This window comes from Pterocles gutturalis, unplaced genomic scaffold (genome assembly GCF_000699245.1).
Source record: "Pterocles gutturalis isolate BGI_N339 unplaced genomic scaffold, ASM69924v1 scaffold43092, whole genome shotgun sequence".
Taxonomy (NCBI): Eukaryota; Metazoa; Chordata; class Aves; order Pterocliformes; family Pteroclidae; genus Pterocles; species Pterocles gutturalis.
This window is the reverse complement of record NW_010109289.1, coordinates 14731-38108: the sequence shown is the minus strand read 5'-3', so window position 1 is coordinate 38108 and position 23378 is coordinate 14731. Positions and strand designations below refer to the sequence as shown.

General features: G+C 38.0%; 1 protein-coding gene across 1 annotated transcript in view; it reads left to right on the top strand.

Annotated features, from left to right (window-relative positions):
- Positions 1-5555: 5555 nt before the first annotated feature.
- SBNO1 (strawberry notch homolog 1 (Drosophila)) overlaps positions 5556-23378 on the top strand; it is a 25737-nt gene continuing 7914 nt past the window's right edge. Inside the window, exons 1-19 of the mRNA XM_010072921.1 lie at positions 5556-5697; positions 6330-6430; positions 7950-8259; positions 10395-10495; positions 11626-11722; positions 12842-13002; positions 14000-14133; positions 14280-14370; positions 15307-15468; positions 15996-16131; positions 16209-16314; positions 17563-17716; positions 18847-19029; positions 19236-19333; positions 20021-20172; positions 20745-20942; positions 21240-21410; positions 21501-21670; positions 22473-22604. Of these exons, the coding sequence (XP_010071223.1) occupies positions 5556-5697; positions 6330-6430; positions 7950-8259; positions 10395-10495; positions 11626-11722; positions 12842-13002; positions 14000-14133; positions 14280-14370; positions 15307-15468; positions 15996-16131; positions 16209-16314; positions 17563-17716; positions 18847-19029; positions 19236-19333; positions 20021-20172; positions 20745-20942; positions 21240-21410; positions 21501-21670; positions 22473-22604 (2799 nt within the window). The remainder of the gene's footprint in view (positions 5698-6329; positions 6431-7949; positions 8260-10394; positions 10496-11625; positions 11723-12841; positions 13003-13999; positions 14134-14279; positions 14371-15306; positions 15469-15995; positions 16132-16208; positions 16315-17562; positions 17717-18846; positions 19030-19235; positions 19334-20020; positions 20173-20744; positions 20943-21239; positions 21411-21500; positions 21671-22472; positions 22605-23378) is intronic.

Genomic DNA, 23378 nt, shown 5'->3' with positions numbered 1-23378 from the left:
CGCAGACCCAGCCTCAAAGTCCAGGGACTCTTAACGAGCGCACCTCAGACAGAGGTTGCTAGGGTGAGTAATTGTTTAACATAAAAATGCCCTCACAGGCTGAAGGGGAAGAAGCCTTGCGGGTTTTTCTTCTTTCTTTTTTTTTCTTTTTTACTTTTGGTCGTTTCGTTATTATTTTTAGCTGACTGGGTTCCTTCGAGGGTATAAATTAGAGCTCTTGCACTTTCTTGCAGGTACTTGTAGGCTGGTTTTAGATGTTTGATATGTGTTAAAGATGAGGCCGATCGTTTGAACACCTCAAAAAAGGCTAAATTGATGCATTAATAACTTTAGATTTTGTCATTTGTTTACACTAATAAATTTTTTTTGCACTTGCCCTAAAGTTAAGAATTAACTTAGTGATAGGTTGTTTGGCTTTAGAGTACATAGCTTGTGTCTAGATTAAAATTATTTAAATACATACATGAGTGCTCTGCAAGCATTTTTTTCCCCCTTAAGCTGAAAATATCAAGTTGATGATGTAAAGCAGAGAATTTGTGTAACAGCATGACATTTGGTTTGCTTTTCCTTACTGGCATGATGTGTTGTATTTGAATGTAATCTTAGACTTTAAAAATAAAATGTAGGCAGATTGTCTAGTTGTCCAGACAAGTTCTTCGGTGTCAAAACTGACTGATAGCTACTCTAAAACTTAAGTAGGTAGCAGATATGATTAATGCATTTCTTGTGCCTTGAGATGTAACTAGAACCGACTCCCAGGCCAAAGTTAAGGAAGGGTTCTAGTGGTCTGATATTGTTGTTATCTCTTGTGGGTTTTTGCTTAAAAACTTTCACTGCTGACTAAGTTATCATTTCCAACCATTTAGTCTGAAAGCTGATTTAGTGCCAAATCATTGCACTGTTCAGTCTCTTTATCAACTTCTGAATTTCTCATTTTTAGACTGTGTATTCTGACTACTGTAAATTTTATAAAATGGTCGTAAGGCAGCGTTGAGGCAGAGTTGAATCCCACAGTATCCTGAATGGTACCTCATGTCCTTAAAAGTTTTGACTTCTGAGAGGTAACTGGTGTTCGAACAACTGGTATGTTTTTTCCAGGATTGAAATCGTTTTCACAAAAGTCAAAAGTTGACTTTGTATGTTTCAATGCAATGTTAACTACTAGTCCTGAGGTTAGAGCTTGTAAGGATGAGCGAGTTCAGTAATTAGTGTTTTACTCTTTGGATGGATGGTGACTTGAAAGGACTGGAAAGGATTGCGTTGGTTGTTTTTTTCTTTTTTGTTGTTACCCAGGCTGCCTTCTGGAGCCAAAGGCTGTGAGATGAGCAGAATCCATCTAGATATCCAGAGAATCCTGTTGTGTGGGGTTAGCAGCCCTTGCACCTCTGTTGTGAGAAGCTGCAACTGGAAGTGTGACATTTTTAGGTCAATAATAGCTCTCAGTTTAGACAGCCAGAGAATTTGGGGGACATATCTGTCTTTTCTGTACAACTTCAGAAATTGTGTGATATTTTAAATGCCTTTCAGTGTACTTCAAGTGCCATGTATTCCTCAGAAATCCAGTGGGAAAAACCCTTCCAATAAAAGGAGAACAAAAGCTGCTTAACTACCTTAGTGTCCCAGGCCAAGCACTAAAACCTCAGTTCGCAGGTTGGGTACGCTACAGCCGCCCATTGTCTGAAGGGTTTGGGAATACCGGTGCCTAGGTGGTGGTGGTGTTTGGTGTGGGCTACATTGTAATTCCCTAGTTCATTATGATTTTAAATGAGTACTTTAGGTATACAGTGTTACAAAGTGTAACTCACAGACCCAGAAATCAGAAGCCTTTTCAATGTTTAGGATTCTACCATTATCCATCTTAGGGGAAACTGACAGCAGGTTGCTTGACGTGTGTTTTAGAATCTCTCTTTTTTGTTTTGCTTCTTTGTACCAAAGCTAAAATGGAGGGAGGGAGAGAGCCAGGTTGGCATGGATACATGACGTGATATTAAAGGTGGCATTCTGGTTTTGTGTCTTTAAATTGGAAATTATTTACATAATGTGCAGTGGTAGCAAAACTGTGTTTTTTATTGAAGTTGGAGGCTGTATTCTTCAGCAGAAGAGCACCTCACAAAAATGCCTGGTGTGTTTTGATAGCCCTTATTGAAATGGCAGCAGTTTATATTTTTTCTTAACACGAAGAAAAGAATTGAGATACAACAATTGTTGAAACTTTATAAATATATTTTTTTAGTTTTATCTAACAGGTTGATGTGACATTGGACAGCCTGACTAAACATAGACAACCTTATCTGCAAGATTCTGCATGCTCAGAGCAGTTCTTCGACTGGTGAAATGCTCAGGGAACAGCTTGCAATATTCACAATTTCTTAAATAAGTATTTTCTTTTGGAGATTTTTAAGATGTGACAAACAGGTCCTTATATAGTATTGCCAAAGCTGAGCTGTAGAGCTTGATAAAAGTCACTTTCACTTATGTTAACTAAGGAGCCTCCTACCTTGTAAAATTATGATGCTGTTTCAGCTTGATAACGTTTTGGGCTTGACTAGTGTGATGTCACAAAAAATAAACTAAGCTATCACAATACAGTTCTGTTTTTTTTCTCATTTAATTTCCTTACTAAATTAAAACTATATGAGGGGGAAGGAGAAATTAGAGGGTGGGGGGAGGGCAGCATTGATGCTTGGAAGTTTCACAAAGCCTAAAATTGGTGCTAACTATTCAGTGATTTTTAATGTAAAAATTCTAGAAGTTCAGAATTCGTTTTGTTCCATTTCAAACAATGCAGCTTTGTTTCTAGTGTACAGAAACAAAATAAGTGAAACTAGTCAAACTTTCATTGTCCAAAATGGTCTGACAGACAAACAATTGCTGTTGTTTTACTTAGCTTTTTGCTGGATTGTTAACAACTACTAATTTTTAAGACAGTAAAAATTGGGGTTAGCATGAGAGAGATGCAGCTGGGGGATTTAGTCTGTGAAAACAGCTCTGCTGAGAAAGGGATGCTTCTAAACTGAAAGTACTTCTGCTGGAATTGTAAGAATTGCTATACTAGTTTCTGTCACTAGTCATCTAGTGAAAACTTTGAAGTAAGCAATTAAAGTATTACTGCTAGGAATGTTTTTTTTTCTGAACTTGATGAGACTGTCTTAATCCAAGCCATTGTGTTTTTTAAGGTTAAAAGTGTAGAGTTCGGTGTCAGCATGGATATGTTAAACTTGACTTGAAAGAGACTTGATAGGTTGCAGCACCATTTTAGGATGGTTGGGGAAGATGTGGTTTTGTGTGGTGTTGGGGTGGGTGTTTTCTAGCCTTGGTTTTGCTTTGAGTCTCAACTTTGTAGAAAGGCCTTTCCTTCGTATATTGCAAGAGTAGAAGTTATCTTGGGTAATGTTTTTGTCCTCGATCTCTTTTAAGTCAACAGCCCCAAGCTTCTTTCTGTGCCTCTATTCAGTATAGCCACTTATCTCTCGCCTAAGTTTTAGTCATGCTTTGTCTAGAGGTGATGTGATCAAAACTTCATGAAGGCTAAATAATGATATAACTGACATTTTTTTCCTTTCTGCTTGTAGACATTTTTATTTGACCGTGTGGAGCAAAGGTGTTACATATGCTTCTTTCCCAAAGTGATACTGTAAAGTTCCAACTGTGAAGGGTTTTGGAGCTGCTGGCTTGGCAAGCTAACCCTGTGTTCATTCCCCCTGTGGAGACATTCACCTTCATGGATGCTCTGAAGTTCCTAACACCAAAAGTATTGATAAGCTAAAACTTCATCTGCAGACTTAATCTTTCTTCTCTCACCTGTTTTTAATTAGTAAACAATGCTGTAAGCTTTTAAACTTGGATATGATGTTAGTGTTTTAGTCTGATGAGAATTAAGGATTTCTCCTGCCCAATTAATGTATATGCGTAGTCCCCTTTTGGTACAGGAGGCTTAATCCTTCTGAAAGGTGAAGCTAACAGCCTGTTCTTATTCATTTTTCTTGACCCATTCAGGGTTCTAAGAACAGACTAGTGGGAGGTGACATCCTTTGAAGGAGCTGCCGTGTTAATTAAATCTGCTAGATGTCTTAATTTTTCTTAACTTCTGTACCCAATAGCTGCAAACTAGGCCACTCTGCTAGTTTATCTGATCACCTCAAATGCCCTTTAAAAAAAAAAGTAGAGTCTAGTTCTGACACAGCAAGTGGTGTTTAATGGGATTGTGTGTGGCCAGTGGCAGTCCCACCAGTTATTGTTTATTGCTTTGGTATTCTTTTGGGTGGTACGATCTGTGCTTAAAAGTTTGTCTTCCCCTTGTCCCAGTACCTTACATCCACTACTGCAACTGTGGTGCCACCGTCTCGGTATTAGTCCACTAAAAGAAGGTTTCTGCCTGCTATTGGACAGACTGAAACTAGGAAGAATAAGAATTAGTGCCCAAGGCATTATATATTACAAGAATTACCTGTTGAGCCAAACATGCCAAGTAACGTGTGTGACCAACCAGCTGGATGTGGCTTAGCTGTAGGTGTGGAGAAGGATAAACAAGTGAATGCTGTTTTGGAGTCTGTGAATGAGTGTATCTAAAATGCCAATAAATACTTTTGTCCTCTTATCTGCATTAGAGTAGGCGTTCTGCTTTGTTATTTTTTTGATGGTTTTTGTTACCTGTGGACATGACAGGGGGTGTGGAGAATAAGGGAAATTAATTTCCACTTGAGGTGTACCTTAGAATATATAAGCAACAGCTTGAGTTATCTGGACTCATTCCGTTTTTGTCCTCGTACTTGGGCAAATGGGCTTCCTTCTTCAGAAAGCAAAACACGTTATCATCCCTCTTAATCTTAAAACATAGACTATTTGTCTTTTTTAATAAGTTTTTACACTGTCTGGAGTAGCTTTTTGAAATTAATTTTGCTTGTCCTACAGATAAGGGAGTCTGACCTGATGTTGGTGCCCTATTTAATATGTAGTTAATATACTCTAATAGTGGAAGGTTTGTTCTTTCCACCATGCAAAACAAAACTTGTCCAATGAATGAATTACTACGTAATGTAATGGCAAGCAAGAAATAAAAGCTTTCCTTAAGCTTTTTATCGCTAACTTGTTGTTACAAGATAAACTAAATTAGTTTTAATTGTGCTTCCCTCGTGCAGTGTGCTTCACTGACAAAGACGTATCATTAGCATAATACAGTCTCACCATTTCTGTCTCTTGGTATTTCTTGTAATGCTTAAAAATGTAGTGCAGTGAAGACTAGAAAAGGCATCTTTTTTTCTTTTTAAGTTTGTGGGAATGGTAGCATTTTGTGTAGTAAACTGTTTCATTCTTCCTGCTCCTAAATGTGGTGGATATATTGAAAAGATTTTTAAAAACAAAATAGAGGGAAAAAAATTCTCCAAATGAATAAAACACCCAGAGCAAAACTAAAAGTGAAACTCTGCATATACGAGAGACTGCATAGCGTATGCCGTTACATCCGGGAAAGGGAACTTTAAATGTGAGTGTGTGTGTGTACAAAATAAGCCAAAAATTAAATGTAACTTGTATTTCTATTTCTAATTTTTTTAGAGATGGTGGAGCCAGGACAAGATTTGTTGCTTGCTGCTTTGAGTGAGAGTGGAATCAGTCCAAATGATCTATTTGATATTGACTCTCCGGACATGGTTCTTGCAAATCCAGCACCAACTTTCAGCAGGTTAAAACAAGAACATAGTCACTTGCTAGAGGACATAAGAGCTTACTTGATATATTGTGGAGAAGGGGGTGGTGTCTGTAGCAAACAGTTAAAGACTGTAGAGTTTTCATAAATTTATTGCTTTGTAGTACTGAGATTAGAAAATGACTTGCTAATTAAGTTTAAACATTTATACAAAAAAACAATCTGAAATACATGGTTGAGGTCAGTATAGGCATAAATATACTTAACTTCTGGACATTAAGTGGGGGCATGCTGTCATGTATCCATGGAGAGCTCTAATGTCACTGGAGTCTATCTTCTCTCCTGTAAATGTGCAAAAAGTGTGATAATAAGGTGTTTAAGCTCCATGACAGTATCCAATCTGCATGAACATAACCATTTCAGACATAGGCTGGGAACAGTAGTATGTTGAACAGTGATGTCACAAAACTAATTACTTTTTTCACCACAGTTGACTGACAAGGTGTTGTATGTTTAGCTTCTTTGAATGTGAAATCAACCACTTAATCTTTTCAGTGAAACCTTTGTTGATGAGCACAGTTAAGACTTCCTCATTCACTTCCATTTTGTCAGTGGATATTTAGGCTTAAGGTTTTTTCCCTGCTAATGTGTTTCTTGATTTTTACTTTCTTTTCTCTGCAGTCAGTGCCACTTAGTGCATTAGAACTAGGCTTGGAGACTGAGGCCACAGCTGCTGTGAAACAAGAACCAGAGACTGTATCAACTCCAGCCTTATTAAATGTTCGGGTAAGAACTGGAACTTCAGGATTTTGCATGTGTACATGTGGTGGCTTAACCTTGCCTGGACACCAGGTGCCCACTAAGCTGCCCTATCAGTCCCCCTCTTCAACTGGACAGGGGGAGAAAAAAATGCTATGGAGGGCTTGTGGGTCAAGATAAGGACAGGGAAATCAGCAGTTACTGTTGTGGGCAAAACAGACTCAACTTGAGGAAAATAATTTATTGCCAGTTAACAATGGAGTAGGATAATGAGAAATAAGAACAAATCTAAAAACGCCTTCCCCCCACCCCTCCCTTCGAACTGGGTTCAGCTTCACTCCCAGCGTTGTTGCATGTTTCTGCTACTCCCTCCTCCTCACACTTGTCTCCTGCTTCAGCAGCTCCTTCACAAACTTTTCCAACCTGGATCCTTCCCACAGGCTGCAGTTCTTCCCAAACTGCTCCAGTACAGGCCCTTTCCACAGGGTGCAGTCCTTCAGGAATGAACTGTGCCAGCGTGGGTCCCCTGCATGGCCACAGTTCATGCCAGAAAGCCTGCTCCAGTGTGGGCTTCGCTTCACAGGGTCAAGTGTCCTTTGGGCACAAACACTTGCTCTGGCATGGGGTCCTCCGTGAGCTACAGGCTGGATAAGTGCACCACTGATAGCCTCCGTGGGCTGTAGGGGTACAGCCTGCCTTGCCACAGGCTGCAGTGGAGTCTTTGCTCTGGTGCCTGGAGAATCTCCTTCCCCTCCTTCTTCACTGACCTTGGTGTCTGCAGAGTTGTTTCTTGCATGTTCTCACTCTCTCTCCCAGTTGCTGATTGCACCAGCGGTTTTTAGCCCTGCTTAAATATGTTATTGCAGAGATGCTACCAACATTCCTGATTGGCTCAGCCTTGGCCGTCAGTGTGTCCATCTTGTGGTGGGCTGGAACTGGCTCTGTGGGACCTGGGGGAGGCTTCTGGCATCTTCTCACAGAAGCCACCCTGCTACCAAAACCTTATAATGTAAACCCAATACAGTATATTAGTAAAGTGGCACAAAGGAGGTGGGACTGTAAAATGCCAGTTGGCCATTGTCTCAGTTCTGCTTGTCTTGAGACTGTTACAGCTCAGCGTACCCATGGGCTGATATGATCTCTGTGACAAAGAGCACAAAGGAGGACAAAGCAGCATGCAGAAGAACATTTTGAGGTGTCCCATGTGCCTTTTAATTCCCTTGCATGCAAATTCTGGAGATACGGAGGTTGTGTACACCTGACTCCTATACCTGAACTATGTACCTTAATTTCCTTTCCCTTACCCTAAATAAAACTTTAAAAATACCATTCAAAAATCCATCTGGCAACATATTGATAGACACTTTTTGCTCAGACTGTTGCGCCACAAGATAATTACTTAGCATCTTCAGCATGTTATGTGAAGACATTTCTTATAATAAGTGTCCTTTAGAAACTGATGACTCCTGTGCTTTAGATGAAAGGCTGATAGTCTGCTTTTTTCCCCCGCTGTCTTCTGAAAATTTCCCTGGTTCTTTGTTGCTAGCAACCACCATCCACCACAACCTTTGTGCTGAATCAAATAAATCAGCTTCCAACTTTGGGGACTACCATAGTAATGGCAAAAACAACACCCGTTACAACTACAAGGCAGACGATCACTGTAGCAAAAATCATTCAGACCAGCACAACGACTCGACCCTCGGTTGCAGCACCAGCAGTATGCAGTGCCTTGACCACTGCACCTTCAAAGGACCAGATTCAGCTGAAAGATCTGCTGAAGAATAATAGTCTTAATGAACTCATGAAGTTGAAGCCACCTCCTAATATTGCCCAGCCAGTAGCAACAGCAGCAAGTGAGTTTTTTTTCTTTCTTCATAATTACTGTATTGTAGACAAACAATGAAATAATATGTGAAGATCTTTGCTAATCAATGAAAATACAAGATGTGCAGACAGTCACGGTAAAATGAAATGGTCCAGAAAACCTGGTAAATTCTATTCTGAATTTAATAGTGTTAGAATTCAAGGTGAAGTAATACAAAATAACAGGCTTTAAAAAAAAAAAAATAAGCTCTTGATTTACCGCAAGGAATGAGGAAAATGACATTTTAGATTGCAGCTGGCAAATTGGTAAAATTAATTCACAAACTTAATTTAAGTTGATTTAGCTATCTTACCTGAGTCTACATCAGTTTCTGTTCTACTGTGTACTTGCTGTGGAACTATGACAAATGAGTGCTTTTTTTTTTTTGACATCTCTCAAACTAGATTTGTAGTCCATGCTAGGACTTCTATGATGGGGTGTTTCTGTAAAGCATGTCCTGAGAAAGAAAGTGTCTGTCCCTGTATGTTTCTTGGGAGGCATGAGATCTATTGTTTAAAAATTTAAGTCCTAAAAACTTGCTCTTTGTTTACATGTTACTACTTAAATGTGGTGTTAACTTAAATTTCACGAGTATTTTGTTAGCACACTCCAAATCCTCATTTTGTGATTCCTTCCATAGTCTTTCCTTGTATGTTGTTTCTAATATGCGGACAGCTGATATGCTTAGCTTAATGTAAGGGTAAAGCTGCATGTGTGTGTATTTTTATGATTTGATTCTTTCAAGTTACTGTGGTTTTAGTGTGAGGTTAAGATTAGGCTAGTTGAGTTTGAAAATATCCTATTGCTGCTTTTTCTGAAAGGTATGCAGGCTTTTTCTGGATTACTATATTTTCATTGCCTCTGAAATAACATTTACTGATTTTTTTTTTTTTATAGGCGGGGTTGGAAATAACCTATTTTTTATATGCAGATAAGAGTGCACAAGAAATGAAACTGTCTGTTAGAATGGGCCTCCTTGTTTCATTGCTTTTTGTTATGGAGTGGTTGAGAAAAATTGAAGTTGATACACCAATTGAAGTTGAGGTGAAGAGTAAAGGAGTGAGGAAGAGGAGGGGGAAAGGTTTTATAAGACTGACTTATCCTCTTTGTGCTAAATGAAGCACATAAGTAATAGATACCATCAATACACAATAGCTGTTGTAGTGGCACAGCTGCAGCAAATAGTTGAATCCGTAGCTTCTGTATTAAGTGAAAAAGAGACGTGCAACTGCTAGAACGGCATTTCTAATCTTTTTTGTGTGCTTGCATTTCTGGATCTTTCTTCATGCTTTAAAAAAAAGTTGACAAATACTTGTAGTAAATTCAAGGACACAGAAGCTCTTGGAAGGAAGCATGGTCTTTTTATGTAATTCAGGCAGCAGGAGTGTAAATTGGAAAATACTACAAAGTTAAATTCGCAGCCTCTTTGAGGAAGACTTTATTTGTGCAATTGTCTTAATTGTTTTTTAGGGGCAATTATGTGAAACCTATTATGTGTATTGACTGCCAACATGACAGAAGCTTGACAGCTGCTTTCAATATTTTATGTCTCTCCTTGTGTAATTCTTTTGAGTTCTGTGTTGAGCCCTATTGCCAGTTACTTCCAAATGTGGCTGAGGACAGGAAAGTTAACAAATCATCCTCTTGAAGGATTCTGTTGTAAACTTTAAATAATTGAGTCCAAAGTGTTGACTTTTTGTTTTACAGAAATAATTGTAGTTTCTCCTCAGGTGGTAAATGCCACCAGACCAGGTAAGTTCATTTATGTTGAAATACTGGGCTTTCTGGTTTGTTGTTAAACTTCAAAGGCTCACAAGATGCAGTATTTCTAAATGCTATGTATAGATTTGGTAAAGGTCCAAAATATTTTGTTTTAAGTGTTGAAACTAATACACAACTGTGTCAGATGGTACTGCATGAGAAGTTTTTTCAGTCAAAGATGGAACAGCATTTAACTCCTTGCTCAGGCTTTTTAATTTGGATGAAAATACTGGTTGTGCTCTTGCAGCATCAGTGTGCTACTGGACATTTTAAACTTCTCTTCCAGCTCATTAATAGAGAAGGATGTTAATTTGAGTTGATGTTTGGAGGGAATTTCTGTAAAACACAGCTTTTCTTTTGCAGCCGATCTAAGCAATGGTGCGGTGAAGAAGGAGGCTTCCACAAAAGAGGTAGCAAGAATATGGATAAATGATATTAAAATGAGAAGTTTTTCACCTACTATGGTAAGTAGTACAAATGGTTAATTTGCTAAATGTATGTTTTGTTGGCCACAACCACCTGTGACTAGTTTCGGTAGTTACTCATATATGCCTTTTATGTGGTAGAATTACCGAGTGCATCTGTTTCTTCAAAAGGTTAGTTTCTCTACTGGATGAATACTTGATTAGATGACTAAAGCTAACAGGTCTGTAGAGCAGACTGCATGTATAGCAAACGACAATTTCAGGAAATTATTGTCCTTAACAGAACCTCATTGTGTGCATAAAGAAGGGTGTGCTCCAATTAAAACTGATAAGTATACCACTTGCTCTGCGTTTTAAGACATTTTCTTTTAAACTATCCCAATTTGTAGCCACAAGGGAACTAGAAGACTTTCTCAAGCATAGATGACCTTCTGGGTGGTTTGATTTAAGATGTAATTTGAGTGTCATTCAGTATTCTCAATCTAATAAAAATACATGTGTTGCTATAAACACTTGAGTTCCAGCATCTTCACTGACAGCTAGAATCAAGCTGAAGTTTGTGATGAACAGCGCTCCTGAGTGATGGGCATAGAGAAGGATTTTGAGTTTACTTTTTATATTAAACATTGAATTAGTAATTGTGGAAGCTTTTTGATTTCTCATCTAGCAGGTACTATAAAAATATTCATACATTTACATTGATCAAGATCACAGTGAAAAATTGATAACTGTCAGGTTCCAGAGACTAGCTAGAACTGTGACTGTTGTAACTATTCCCTGAAGTTGTGAATTTACATAATGAATGTGCAGCTGTGGAAGACTTCATGGGAGTACTTCAAAGGTGGATTTTGGCTGTTAACTAGCTGTTGTGTTCTCGAGGCAGTTCAAGTCATAGTTTGGATTTAAAACGCTGTAAAAAGTGTTTCTTAATTCTGCTTATGTGAGTTGGGAGGACTTGAATCTTGCAAAGGAGAGGAAGTCCTTAAATTTGTGTCTTTGAAGGGTCAGTCAGAGTGTAAGAAATCTACATTTCTGTTTGTAGTTTCATCTAGTACTTGTGTTAAGACATTTGAGTGCAAGTTTGCTCACTTCATTTCTCATGTTAGTTGCCAGGACACAGAGTACTGGCGATGTGCTGTTTGACTAATGCAGGTATTTCTCTATTCTAGAAAGTGCCAGCAGTAAAAGAGGAGGAGGAACCCGAGGAGGAAGATGAAGAAGAAATGGGCCATGCAGAAACTTATGCAGAGTATATGCCAATAAAATGTATGCCTAAAGTTTTCTCGTATCAAAAGGCTGAGATGTTTTGAGAGCTAGTTTGTTATTTAATCTTCTAGTTACACCAAAAAGCAGATAGGTTGCTATCTGAATCAAGGAAAAAGAACCTGAATTTGTGGTGGGTTTTCTTAGGAAATTTTTCTGTTCTATAGTGCTTAGTTTTGGAAGGTAAACAGATTTATTTTTTTTTAATAGGAAAGGAATACTTTAGTGTATCTTTGAGCTGTACTTGTTTCATAAATATAAGTGATGAACCAAGATCAGGCTTTTTTTACCTGTGTTAAGACACTTTGTGCCTCGTGAGTGGAAGTTTTTTGAAGGGATTAAGTAGTCACTGCTACACTTAAGAATCCATTTTGAGTCTTTTGATGTGAAATTACCCTAAGCGCATTCTTCCTAAATTGTTCCTGGCTGACTTCTTAGAGCTGTTCTTAAAAAAAAAAGTGAATTTTACAGCTGTTAATTCCTGTCTCCTCTTTTTCTCCTTTCTCTTTTTTATTGTAATCAGTGACAAAAAGCTGTCATCTTGTTTTCTATGTACATTGCTGACCTGCTGTAAAAGCAAGGCAAAAACTTTTGCATGGAGTTTGTAGCTAAATAGTTAATTTTTATTGTCACTGAGATCTGTCAGCAATTAAACCATGTCTGTTCTAAATCTTTTCTCCTCTCATACTGCTTAAAACCAGCACTATATAAATAGTGAGAAGAATGTTGCTTTTGTGATTCTGGCATCTCGAGGCTGCCTCTGACCTTTTGGGAAGGCAAGGTTTAGACCAGTTTTTCTTGAAACATGTCAAGTACACAAATATTTTAATTTTTTATTAACTGAATTTTGTCTAATTTCATAAAAATTGGGGGAAGGTAGTGAGAAGAGAAATAAAGTTGAGATTGCAGTTGTATGCATTCAGGTCAATGTATTCCTTTGTACGCAATGCGGTTTGTTTAACACTTGATGTACTGTTGCAATGAAACATCGTTGTTCTTGAGTTCAGCCTTTGCGATGGACAATTGTAATTTGTTTTGTAAATATAATAACCTGTGCTGCAGCAACAGAGCTCTGTATTATGTTTTCATCTTCTCCCTTCCTCCCCCTCCCTTTTCAACCAGTAAAAATTGGTCTACGTCATCCTGACCCAGTAGTGGAAACCAGCTCGTTATCCAGTGTAACTCCTCCTGATGTGTGGTACCAGACGTCAATATCGGAAGAAACAATTGATAGTGGCTGGTTGTCAGCTTTGCAACTTGAAGCAATCACTTACGCAGCCCAGGTATGCTAGACATTAGTACAGCTTAAAAGCTAACATAGAATTTAAGAAGGAAGAACTACATGACAAGCACAGCTATGTCAGTTTTGCAAGGAGATGAAATAATAAGAGCTTAAAGGTCTGAGTTGCATTAGAAGGTGGCAGGTGAGCTTCAGATAAATGTGAGGTAATGCACCTAGAAGAGCTTTGTCTAAGCCACTTCCGTGATGCTGATCTCAAACTGTCTTAAAACTCAGGAAAGACATCTTCGTCATTATTTTTATTTCTCTGAACTAATCTAATGGCTGCAGTAGCAACAGGCTAAGAAAGCCAACACTGTTTGGCATCATTGAGAAGGATACAGAGAACAAGACCGGGTGTTATTTTGCTGCTGTATTAGACTTCAGTGGGCCCACGTCAGATGTTGCATGTGCAGCTCTCTGCATGTCATTCTGTGTCAGGAAGGAAGGTAGTGAAGTTGGTGGACAACTAAGGTGCCTCATGAAAAGAGATTAACAAGGCTGGGATGCCTCAGGCTGGAGAGGAGAAAAATGAATGGGAATGAAATCAAGGTTTACATCATCAAGAAAGCAGTGCCATCTCCCAAAACAAGAACAAAGCAGAACTTGGTGAAACTGGTAGGAGATTGGTTTAAAATGAATAGAAGAGCACTTCTTTACACAGGCAGTGGATGTCGGGGTCTTGCTGCCCCAAAAGGCTACAGAGTTGCATATCGGTGGGTTAAAAAAACCAGCCAGTCTGTTAGTAGGCACTAAAAGGATTAGAGAAATATGTATGGCAGTTCTAGGTGCTGAGAGAAGAAGGGGAAAATGAATCACATAAAGCAGGCTTGTGTGCTCTCCCTAAATAAAATCACCTCTTCCTGCCATTAGGAGGCTGCTTGACCGGGTGGACCACTGGTTTCATCTAAGGGGATGTTTCTTATGTTTGCTCATTTCTGACAATCCACAGGGATGTGTTCTGGAGAATGGGTACAACTTCTTTGTTCTTTCTCCTGCAGCAACATGAAACATTCCTGCCCAATGGAGACAGAGCTGGATTCTTGATAGGTGATGGTGCTGGTGTAGGAAAAGGAAGGACCATAGCTGGAATAATCTATGAAAATTACTTGTTAGGCAGAAAAAGAGCAGTCTGGTAAGTGTATCAGGGTTTGTCAGAGCAGACACTGTAGTGACTATAGTACTTAAATTCAGTGTAAAATGTCTTCTGACAAATGTTCTAGCAACAGATTTTTGAACTTCTGCTGTAACTTACAGACTATATGCTTTTTGTATCTTCAGGTTTAGCGTGTCAAATGATCTGAAATACGATGCTGAAAGAGATCTGAGAGATATTGGAGCAAAAAACATATTGGTTCATTCATTAAACAAGGTGTGGAAACTTTTTACTATGTACAGTTGAGGCAAAACTTTAGGTACGCTTGTGTGACAAGTTGTGCATGTTGACTGTTTTAAGACCAAGAATGTACTAATTTCAATAAATTTGCTGTCTAGGTCATGTTTGACAGGCCTTAATCTTATGAAGAACCACTCAGTCCTTTAAGTTAATCATGTAAATAGGCCCCTTGTAGGATTAAGTCTTAGCATGTGGTATTCTTCTTAAACATTGTTCTTCAAGCTACTAGTGACACTGCTAGTAGAGTATTTCCATTTCTAGAAAATAAGTCTTTCAGACTTTGTAGCATTTGAATTTTTTCCTTTCTCTCTCCCAGCACGCATTTTATATGTAATACATTTTGTGTGTAATACGTGAATAATAGACCTCCTCAGTAATTTATTAAAGCGGCGGTAGTGTGTGAAGTTACTTTTGAAGACTGTGCCTCTGCTCAGGATTAGCTGCTTATATGAACTGTGAAGTGTGATTACTGGCTGAATTCACTGAACTTAACGTTTGTTTTTAAGTTAGTATTTTTGCTTTGTGAAGTCTTCATTTCTAAAATACAGCAAAGCATTAGAAATTGTCATTTACGGTAGCAGCTGTAAGTAGACTTGACCTGGTAGCTCTAAGGGATACATTGAAACTAAAGTCTTAATTGTATTTAAGTTAAGGAAACCATGTAGTCAAAGAATGTGGCTGTTAAATCTTTTGAGGCCTCAGATCTAGTGTCTTTAAGTACCTAAGTAAGGCTCTGTATAACCCTGAACCACATCACCATATGCCACCTATGCCCTAATCGTGCTGTAGGGATACAGGTGGTTCAGAGTAGACACACCTTAAGGCCACCAGCATGCCTAATCATTCAGTAGGTGGGTTTGAGGAGGGATCTCTCTAGAGTAATTTCTGTGATTTCTTATCTTTTTATTGCAGTTCAAGTATGGGAAAATTTCTTCCAAACATAATGGAAGTGTGAAGAAAGGTGTCATCTTTGCTACCTATTCTTCTCTTATTGGTGAAAGTCAGTCTGGTGGTAAATACAAAACCAGATTAAAGCAACTTCTTCATTGGTGTGGTGAAGACTTTGATGGAGTTGTATCCTTTCTCTGCAGTTCAGTGGATTCTAACCACATTGCTATATAAGCTTGCGTCTTTAAAAAAAAAGTTTTTATTTGCTGGTATATTTAGGTGTTGTTCTTTATTCATGACAGTAATTGATTGTGTGCATGCTCTGACATTATAGTTGAAGTTTTACAAATTTTCATGTTGTTGCCATGCAACTCTGGTACAAGAGTGAAGCTTCTGCTTTTTCTATAAGTAACACATTAAAATATGAACCTTAAGTTTACGCTGAATTTTTTTTAGTGAATTTTCAAAAACATTTTTTGGGTATCAACAGCACTTTAAAGAACTCATGTGTTGGTAACTGTGCTCTAATTACCTACTAGATAAATATTTTTCCCCAGAGTTTTTAGTGAAAAATATTACTAGTGTCTTTTTGAGTTTACAATTTACTGCTGCCACCTATTGTAATTATTAGATTTTCTTGTCTTCTGGTTTAGCTCCCCATTCTAAAAGTAAGTGGGACAAAGTTGGGTTTCTTTTCCTTAATTATGATTCAGATTGTATTTGATGAGTGTCATAAAGCCAAGAATCTGTGTCCTGTTGGTTCATCAAAACCGACAAAAACAGGTCTGGCTGTGTTGGAACTTCAGAATAAACTTCCAAAAGCCAGGGTCGTTTATGCTAGTGCCACAGGTGTGTACTACTTGGTTTGCATTAAATGTGTCTCTGTGTTTTTACTGGCAGTGGTACAGAGTGTGTTCTTCTCCTAGGTGCATCTGAGCCAAGAAATATGGCATATATGAACCGTCTTGGAATATGGGGTGAAGGAACTCCATTCAGGGAGTTCAGCGATTTTATTCAAGCTGTTGAAAGAAGGTAATATTTTAAAGAGCTATAGCAAGAACACATATGGTTGTGATTGACTGCTTTCCATTTCCCCTGTCTTCACTCATTCATAGTCCTCTGCGAACTTTTGTGTCACACTGAGAACTTTCTGACTCTAGCTTCTAAATCTAGCAGAAATGTATTCTATTTTATGTGGTAAAAAAATGGAACTTTCCCTTGCTCACAGAAAATTTTCAGAGCTTTACAAGCTTGCTGGGAAGATAGCCCTCTTGATATGTGGGTGTTAGGAAATGAAAATATTTTGCTGCTCGTAGTGAAAACACTGTATGTACTGAGTATGCTCAGTATAGTTGATGTCTCACTGTGTGCAGAAGCCCTCTAATGTTTATGCATTCAGCTTAGGCAGTTTAACAGGAAGTCTTGTTCTTATGCTTTCTGGCATAAGAACCCAGTTCAGAAAAATTATGTATGCTCTTGCAAGGTACTTCATATTTCAGAACTTATTAAAAAAACTGAATGTAAGAGGTCAGAGAAAATGCAACTGCTACATTCCTTGGTAGGTGAGCATCTTAATATATTATGTTTTGCCTACTTAAAAAGAATTTTGAACACTTTAGAATGCTACAGTAGGGCTTAGTATGCATCTTCTTGCATACCGTCTACATGATGCGTGATGTAAGTGTAGTCTCCAGTTCATTACTGAGTACGTATCAAATGAGCAATAAATGGAAATTACAGGCCCAAGCTTGTGAGTAGGTTAGCTTTGCAGTTGACTTCTGTTCTCTCAAAGTATTGCTGAAGGGGTGTTGCTGTTGAAAAGAACTTAAGTTACCTACTAGTTTAATTATTTTCATATCAGCATAAATCTGAATAGCTTAATACAGTTTGTATTCATTATTTTAAATCTTCAGTGGAGTTTATAAAATTGCAATGCAAGATTTAGTTATATTTGGACCAACTTCATGATCCAATTACAGTTTGTAAGGTACTGAATCCTAATGCATGCTAGGTCATTTGGGAAAAAGTAACTGTTTGAGTGTTTGTATCTCTTGTGATACACTTAATACTCACGAGGCAGGGATATAGTTTTATGTGAAGGTTAAGTTTCAAGACCCCCTGACTGGATGTGTTTAACCAAACAGTACTAGTGATTTTGAAAACTTACTCCTTCACACTTATAAGCATGCTGTTTTCTTCTAAAGCACTTGAGGGGGTTTTTTAAATAAATCCTTGTTCTTGAAAATTCTAATATTGACTTAATTTGTTCCTTTATTTTAGAGGTGTTGGTGCCATGGAAATAGTTGCTATGGATATGAAGCTGAGAGGAATGTACATAGCAAGACAGTTGAGCTTTTCAGGTGTAACTTTCAAAATTGATGAAGTTCTGCTTTCACAGGAATATGTTAAAATGTACAATAAATCTGTGAAACTGGTAAGAACACCTTTTAAAATATGCTTTCTGTATAGAGTTCTGAGGTGTTGAAGTTGGTTTAAACTTAAATGCTCCTGAAATCGCATGTGGTACTGTTGCCTGTTGAGAGACAGAAATGGCATTTTCTTGTCTCATCTTGGTCCTTTTCTCCATTTAAGACTCGGAAAAAGCTGTTAATTCTTGTTCTGAGTCATAAAAGCTGCAGTTTTGGGTGCATCTTCCAGTATCAACCAAATCCACTGCCTTCTGGCAGTACTCAAGACCTTGGACATCATTGCCTAAGATGAAACTGTTCACCTGTTGGTCATGTTTTTGTGTTCCCACCCTCCCTTTTTGGGCAACTGGGCTGAGAACAAGCTGCAAAACATTAGCCAGGCTGCCTGCACTTCTTCATTGAAGCAGTGGAGTGGTGCTTGTAGCTAAACAATGCAGGGTGATAGTTTTAATTATGTGGCAGATCAAATCTGAAGCATTGAAGCTGTGGTTCCCTTTAATGTTTTCGTTTATTCGCCCACTGGTTATTTCATATTGTTCTGAATTGTTTTGTCCATATGCTAAACTGAGTGTCTTTTTTCCTGAGCGTACATTCTGCTTGTACGTTACCGCTGCTGTGTTAGATAAAAATAGTTACTCCTAGGACATAGATTAAAATGGGCAGGGTCCTTAAACAGCTTTATGAATGTTGTTTAAAAGAATCATTAAACTTCTGTCCAATGCTTCCTTTACTTGATCTGGAAACAATTGAGATAACAAAATGTTGCAGAAATGAAGGCAGTGGGGTTTTTCTTTTCTTGGGATCTTGCTTTATATTTAATTATGGGCAGTGCTGTTTGCTTTTTTAACTTTTAATGGAGAAACTAGCTGATTAGGAAGTACTGTGTATGTTTCCGTTGATAGTAATGTCAATGTATCTGCTTTTCATTATGAGAGTAATTGTCTTTGAGTTTACGAAGCCATAGATATCGTTGTATTTTTGTGAGCTTTGTTTGATGTATGATGAGTTTCCTTGTCTTGCAGTCCCATAGTACTGGAACTTTAAACTTCTCTTCTGTTTTTATTTGGATATTAAACAATGTACCTGTGTAGCCTTGAAATGTGACATGTAAAGAAATTAACATTTTCTTCTTCAGTGGGTCAGCGCTAGAGAGAGGTTTCAACAAGCAGCCGATCTTATTGATGCAGAACAACGAATGAAGAAGTCCATGTGGGGTCAGTTTTGGTCAGCTCATCAGAGGTTTTTCAAGTACCTTTGCATAGCGTCTAAAGTAAAGAGGGTGGTGCAGCTAGCTCGGGAAGAAATCAAGAATGGGAAAGTAAGTTGATCAAGACCTGTTTTTAAGTATCTCTGTTAAATGTAAAGCTATTTAGCTTTTTTTAATAGCAGAAGTATTTTCAGATGTAGTAGCATGCTTTTGTACTTTATGGTATTGAAGCTATTTAATGAGCTGAAATTCAAGCAAAAATGAACTTCTAAGTCAGTCATCTTAGTGACAGTGCCTTGTATTTCTTTGTTCTGTAGTGCGTTGTTATTGGCCTGCAGTCGACAGGAGAAGCAAGAACATTAGAAGCTTTGGAGGAAGGTGGTGGTGAACTGAATGACTTCGTTTCTACAGCAAAGTAAGATAGATGTTTGCTAGAACTGTCCTTTACAAAACTAGCCTTAGTCCAGCTTGGTGTGTGTAGTAATTTGTCCTTTTATGTGTAAAATATGCATCAAGGCACAAAGCTGGATATCCTTTAGTACCGATGTTCTTTACTTAAGCTACCTGTATGTAAGATCTGATGGTGTTGCTCAAGTGAACCCTTGGTTAGTTCCTAGTTCTACTGGCACTTTGAAATGATGTTTTCATGCATGAACAGCTGGTACTGCTCTACTCAAACAGGGAAGACGGGAAGACTTGCCAAGTGTACACTGCATTTATACAAAAGCAAGTTACAATCATGACTTCCCTCTTTTATCAGATGAGCCAGGTCCAATCCTGGGGCTACCTTGCTTAAGATCTTAATTTATTAAGTTGTCATTTAAACTTTAAACAATAAGAAAATGGCAGTAGCGATACCGCTTGGTTTAAAAAAAAAAAAAAAATTAACAGGCTATAAGTAACAATGCTATAAGGTAAATGTCTCCTGCTTTTAGGAAAGTGAAAAATATAGTAATATGCATGATACTTATACAGAGTGCTTGTGTAATAACATTCACAAGGAGCAATTCTTCAGAGAAGTCAAGCAAGCTGTTAAAATGTTACAGATTTCTACTTTAAATAAATGTAAATTTGACTGAAGAACTCTTTTCTTCTTAAACAGAGGAGTATTCCAGTCTCTTATTGAAAAGCACTTTCCAGCTCCTGACAGGAAGAAGCTGTTTAGCTTGTTGGGAATTGACTTGACTGCTCAAAGTAATAACAATTCACCCAGAGACAGCCCTTGCAAGGAGAACAAAATAAAGAAAAGGAAAGGTAATGGTTAGGTTCTTGCACTAATGCCATAGTGGAAATGGCAGTTCTAGAGTTGCCTAAGAGTGAACTTTGGAAAAAATACAGGAATGTAAATATCGGTACAGTCATTCATGAAAGAGCATATATTGCAAGTCTCTAAGACTTTTGTTAAAAATATTTATTGATAGATTTTTAGAACGGCTGATGAAGCAGTATACCCTGTACATTCTGGTTCTTTGCTCAAAATTGGGCTGATCTAGTATGGGACTGTATCCCAAAATGCCTTGCATGTGTCAGACCACTTCCTGATGCAGTCAAGCAAATAATTGCTTTCCTTTTCAAGAGGGTCAGTAAAGAGAAGCCAAATACCACCCCCCTTCCCAAACTGATTATATTCTTGCCAAAAAATAGGTAATCATACAAAAAACTTGGGATAGAGTTCTTACCTAAAACTTAAGAGTAGATTCTTGAAAACATTTTTATTTTTAGAAGTTGGGTAGTTTTCTAGTTTGTATGCAGTGGCAGTAAAACCTCAAAAGTAGACTACAAGGTATAAACTAACTTTTTTTCTTCTGGGATGGTGATACAATTAGGTGAAGAAATAAGCAGAGAAGCCAAAAAAGCTCGCAAAACAGGTGGCCTTGCAGGTAGCAGCTCTGATGAGAGTGAAAGTGAGTCTGATGCTTCAGACAATGAAGAAAGTGACAATGAGAGCTCCAGATTTTTGAGTTCTGGAGATGATGATGACTTCAACCCATTCAGAGATGAATCCAGTGAAGATGATGAAGATGGTAAGACAGTTTGTGTTTCATCAAGCAAGGAGCTCTACTTGCAGATAGCAAGCATGGAGTCTTTCCTAAACATTTCAGTGAGCCAAAAATAGTGTTTGATAAGCATGTCATTTAATTCTAATTAGACTGGAATTAGTACTAGAATGTTGATTTGCATCTTATTCAAGTAGATTTTGCACACTAGAGTTCAAACTTTTGTAAATCACCTTTTGTAACAAGAATGTAGCTTTTCAAATGAAAGGATGGCTTTTTAGTCAGTGCTTGAAACTTTCTGAAAATAACTTCATCTAACTTCAGATCCCTGGTTAATTAGAAAAGAGCATAAAAAAAATAAAGAGAAGAAAAAGAAGAAAAGTATAGACCCAGATTCTATTCAAAGTGCCTTACTAGCTTCTGGTCTCGGATCAAAGCGACCCAGCTGTTTTACTTCCACTGTTGGTACCACCACTTCTAGTACCAACACGTCAGGTAAGAATTAGTTTCTTTGGCGTTGATTCACTTTTCTTAGCAATTAGGCAGTGAAATTCTAAATCTTAAAGAGTCTCTCTTAAATTTCAGCAAACAGTAACACAAACAGCAGCTTTGTAACAAGTCAGGATGCTGTTGAAAGGGCCCAACAAATGAAAAAGGAACTGCTTGATAAGCTGGAAAAGCTGGCTGAGGATCTTCCACCTAATACACTGGATGAGCTTATAGATGAACTGGGTGGTCCTGAAAATGTTGCAGAGGTAGGCTCATGTTCACATGAAGAGAAAATTGATGGGTTTTCCTACTGCAGCCATACATTATCTGGCTGCAGTAAATCAATGTTGTCATTCTTCAAGGTTGCATGTGACCTAAGTATCTATTAAAGAGAACTTGTTTAGCAGTTCTAGACAGTGATCTCGCATGGATAAGAGGATAGGTTATTTTTGCTCAATGCCTCCAAATTAAAAAGAAAACTTGATTTTATTAGAATACAGAGAAGAGCTCTAAACTGGTAAATAGGTTATTTCTGAGACTGATAGTATGATTTACCCAAGAAGAAACTAGTTTCTCTTTTGATTTATAGTAGTGTATTTCTTCAGCTAGCTGTAGTAAGTTATCTCTCTTTCTCTGTAACTTTAGAAACATCTCTTTAAGCTACCTGTCTTTATCAAGTAGAAACATCATTGTGATTTAAAAGACCTTGTTAAAGTCAGTGATGATCTCAGCTGTCAGTTTATTTTCTTAGTTATTTTTTTACTACTCTTGGTATATCCCTTATGGACAGCAGTATAATACTACGCCATTTCTGCACAGATGTGCTTTGCTATGCTTTTGATTCCCTGAGTTACCTCTAAGTGTTCAACATAGCAGATAAGGGCATCAGCCAAAAAATAATCCAGGTTTTCTAACGTAGTTTTGCGCTTCAAGTAAATTACTAAATCGATTTGAAGCTCAGTGTATGAATAAATAGCATCATTGCTTGAAGCATCATTGAAGACCAAAAGGTCATGTGATAATTTTGGTATTGCTATAACGAGCTTGTATTCCCTTTTCTTTTTCAAGATGACAGGCCGCAAAGGGAGAGTTGTAAGCAATGATGATGGCAGCATATCTTACGAGTCAAGATCTGAACTTGATGTGCCCGTTGAAATTCTGAATATCACAGAAAAGCAGAGGTTCATGGATGGAGATAAGGTAGTCCTTAAAAAGATACAATTTACAAAAACTTGCCAGATGCTGTGGTAACATTGACTGATTAAGTTATTCAAGTTGTGGCTCTACCATTATCCCACAGTGACTTCAGGTTCTGTAAGTACTAGTTAGAAAGCGTTTTCTATTCACTGCTGTGTGTTTTGTTTTTCAAACAAGTATGTTCAGTGGTCCTGTCTAATGTGTAGCTGCAGCATGCTTTGAAGGTCAGGCTTCAGTCTGGGTGGCTACAGAGGCCTGTGCTTAAGAGATGTGTGTGTACACACGTGCCAAACTGAAGGCTAGCACCTTTAAGATGGTCTTGTAAAACAGCATCTGTTTAAAAGGCCAAAAACCCTCCGCATCTTTGTGATTTCTTTATCTGGATCACTGTGTTACCTCTGCTTTCAAGAGGAAATAATGAAATTGAGAAATTGGGAAAATCACTGACTGACTTGTTATGAGAGAGAGAAAAAAAACTTTCAGTGAGGGTCTGGAGGGAAAAGATGGAAGTTGTTTACCTTAACAAGGATTGAGAAGTCATGCTGGGAAGAGTGATAGCTTTTGTCCTTTACGTTGCACTCTGAAATAAAATACTGATTGGAATAATGGTAGAATTGAAGCTGATAAAAGATGGAAAAAAGCGTCCTGTGGTTCGTTTGGGACATGCTGCCACAAGAGGGCAAATCAAGTAAATGGAGCTGTTGCATAGAACTTCTATGGTCTGTTGTTACACTTGAGGATAAATACTCATGTTTCTGTAACTTACCCACAGTCTAA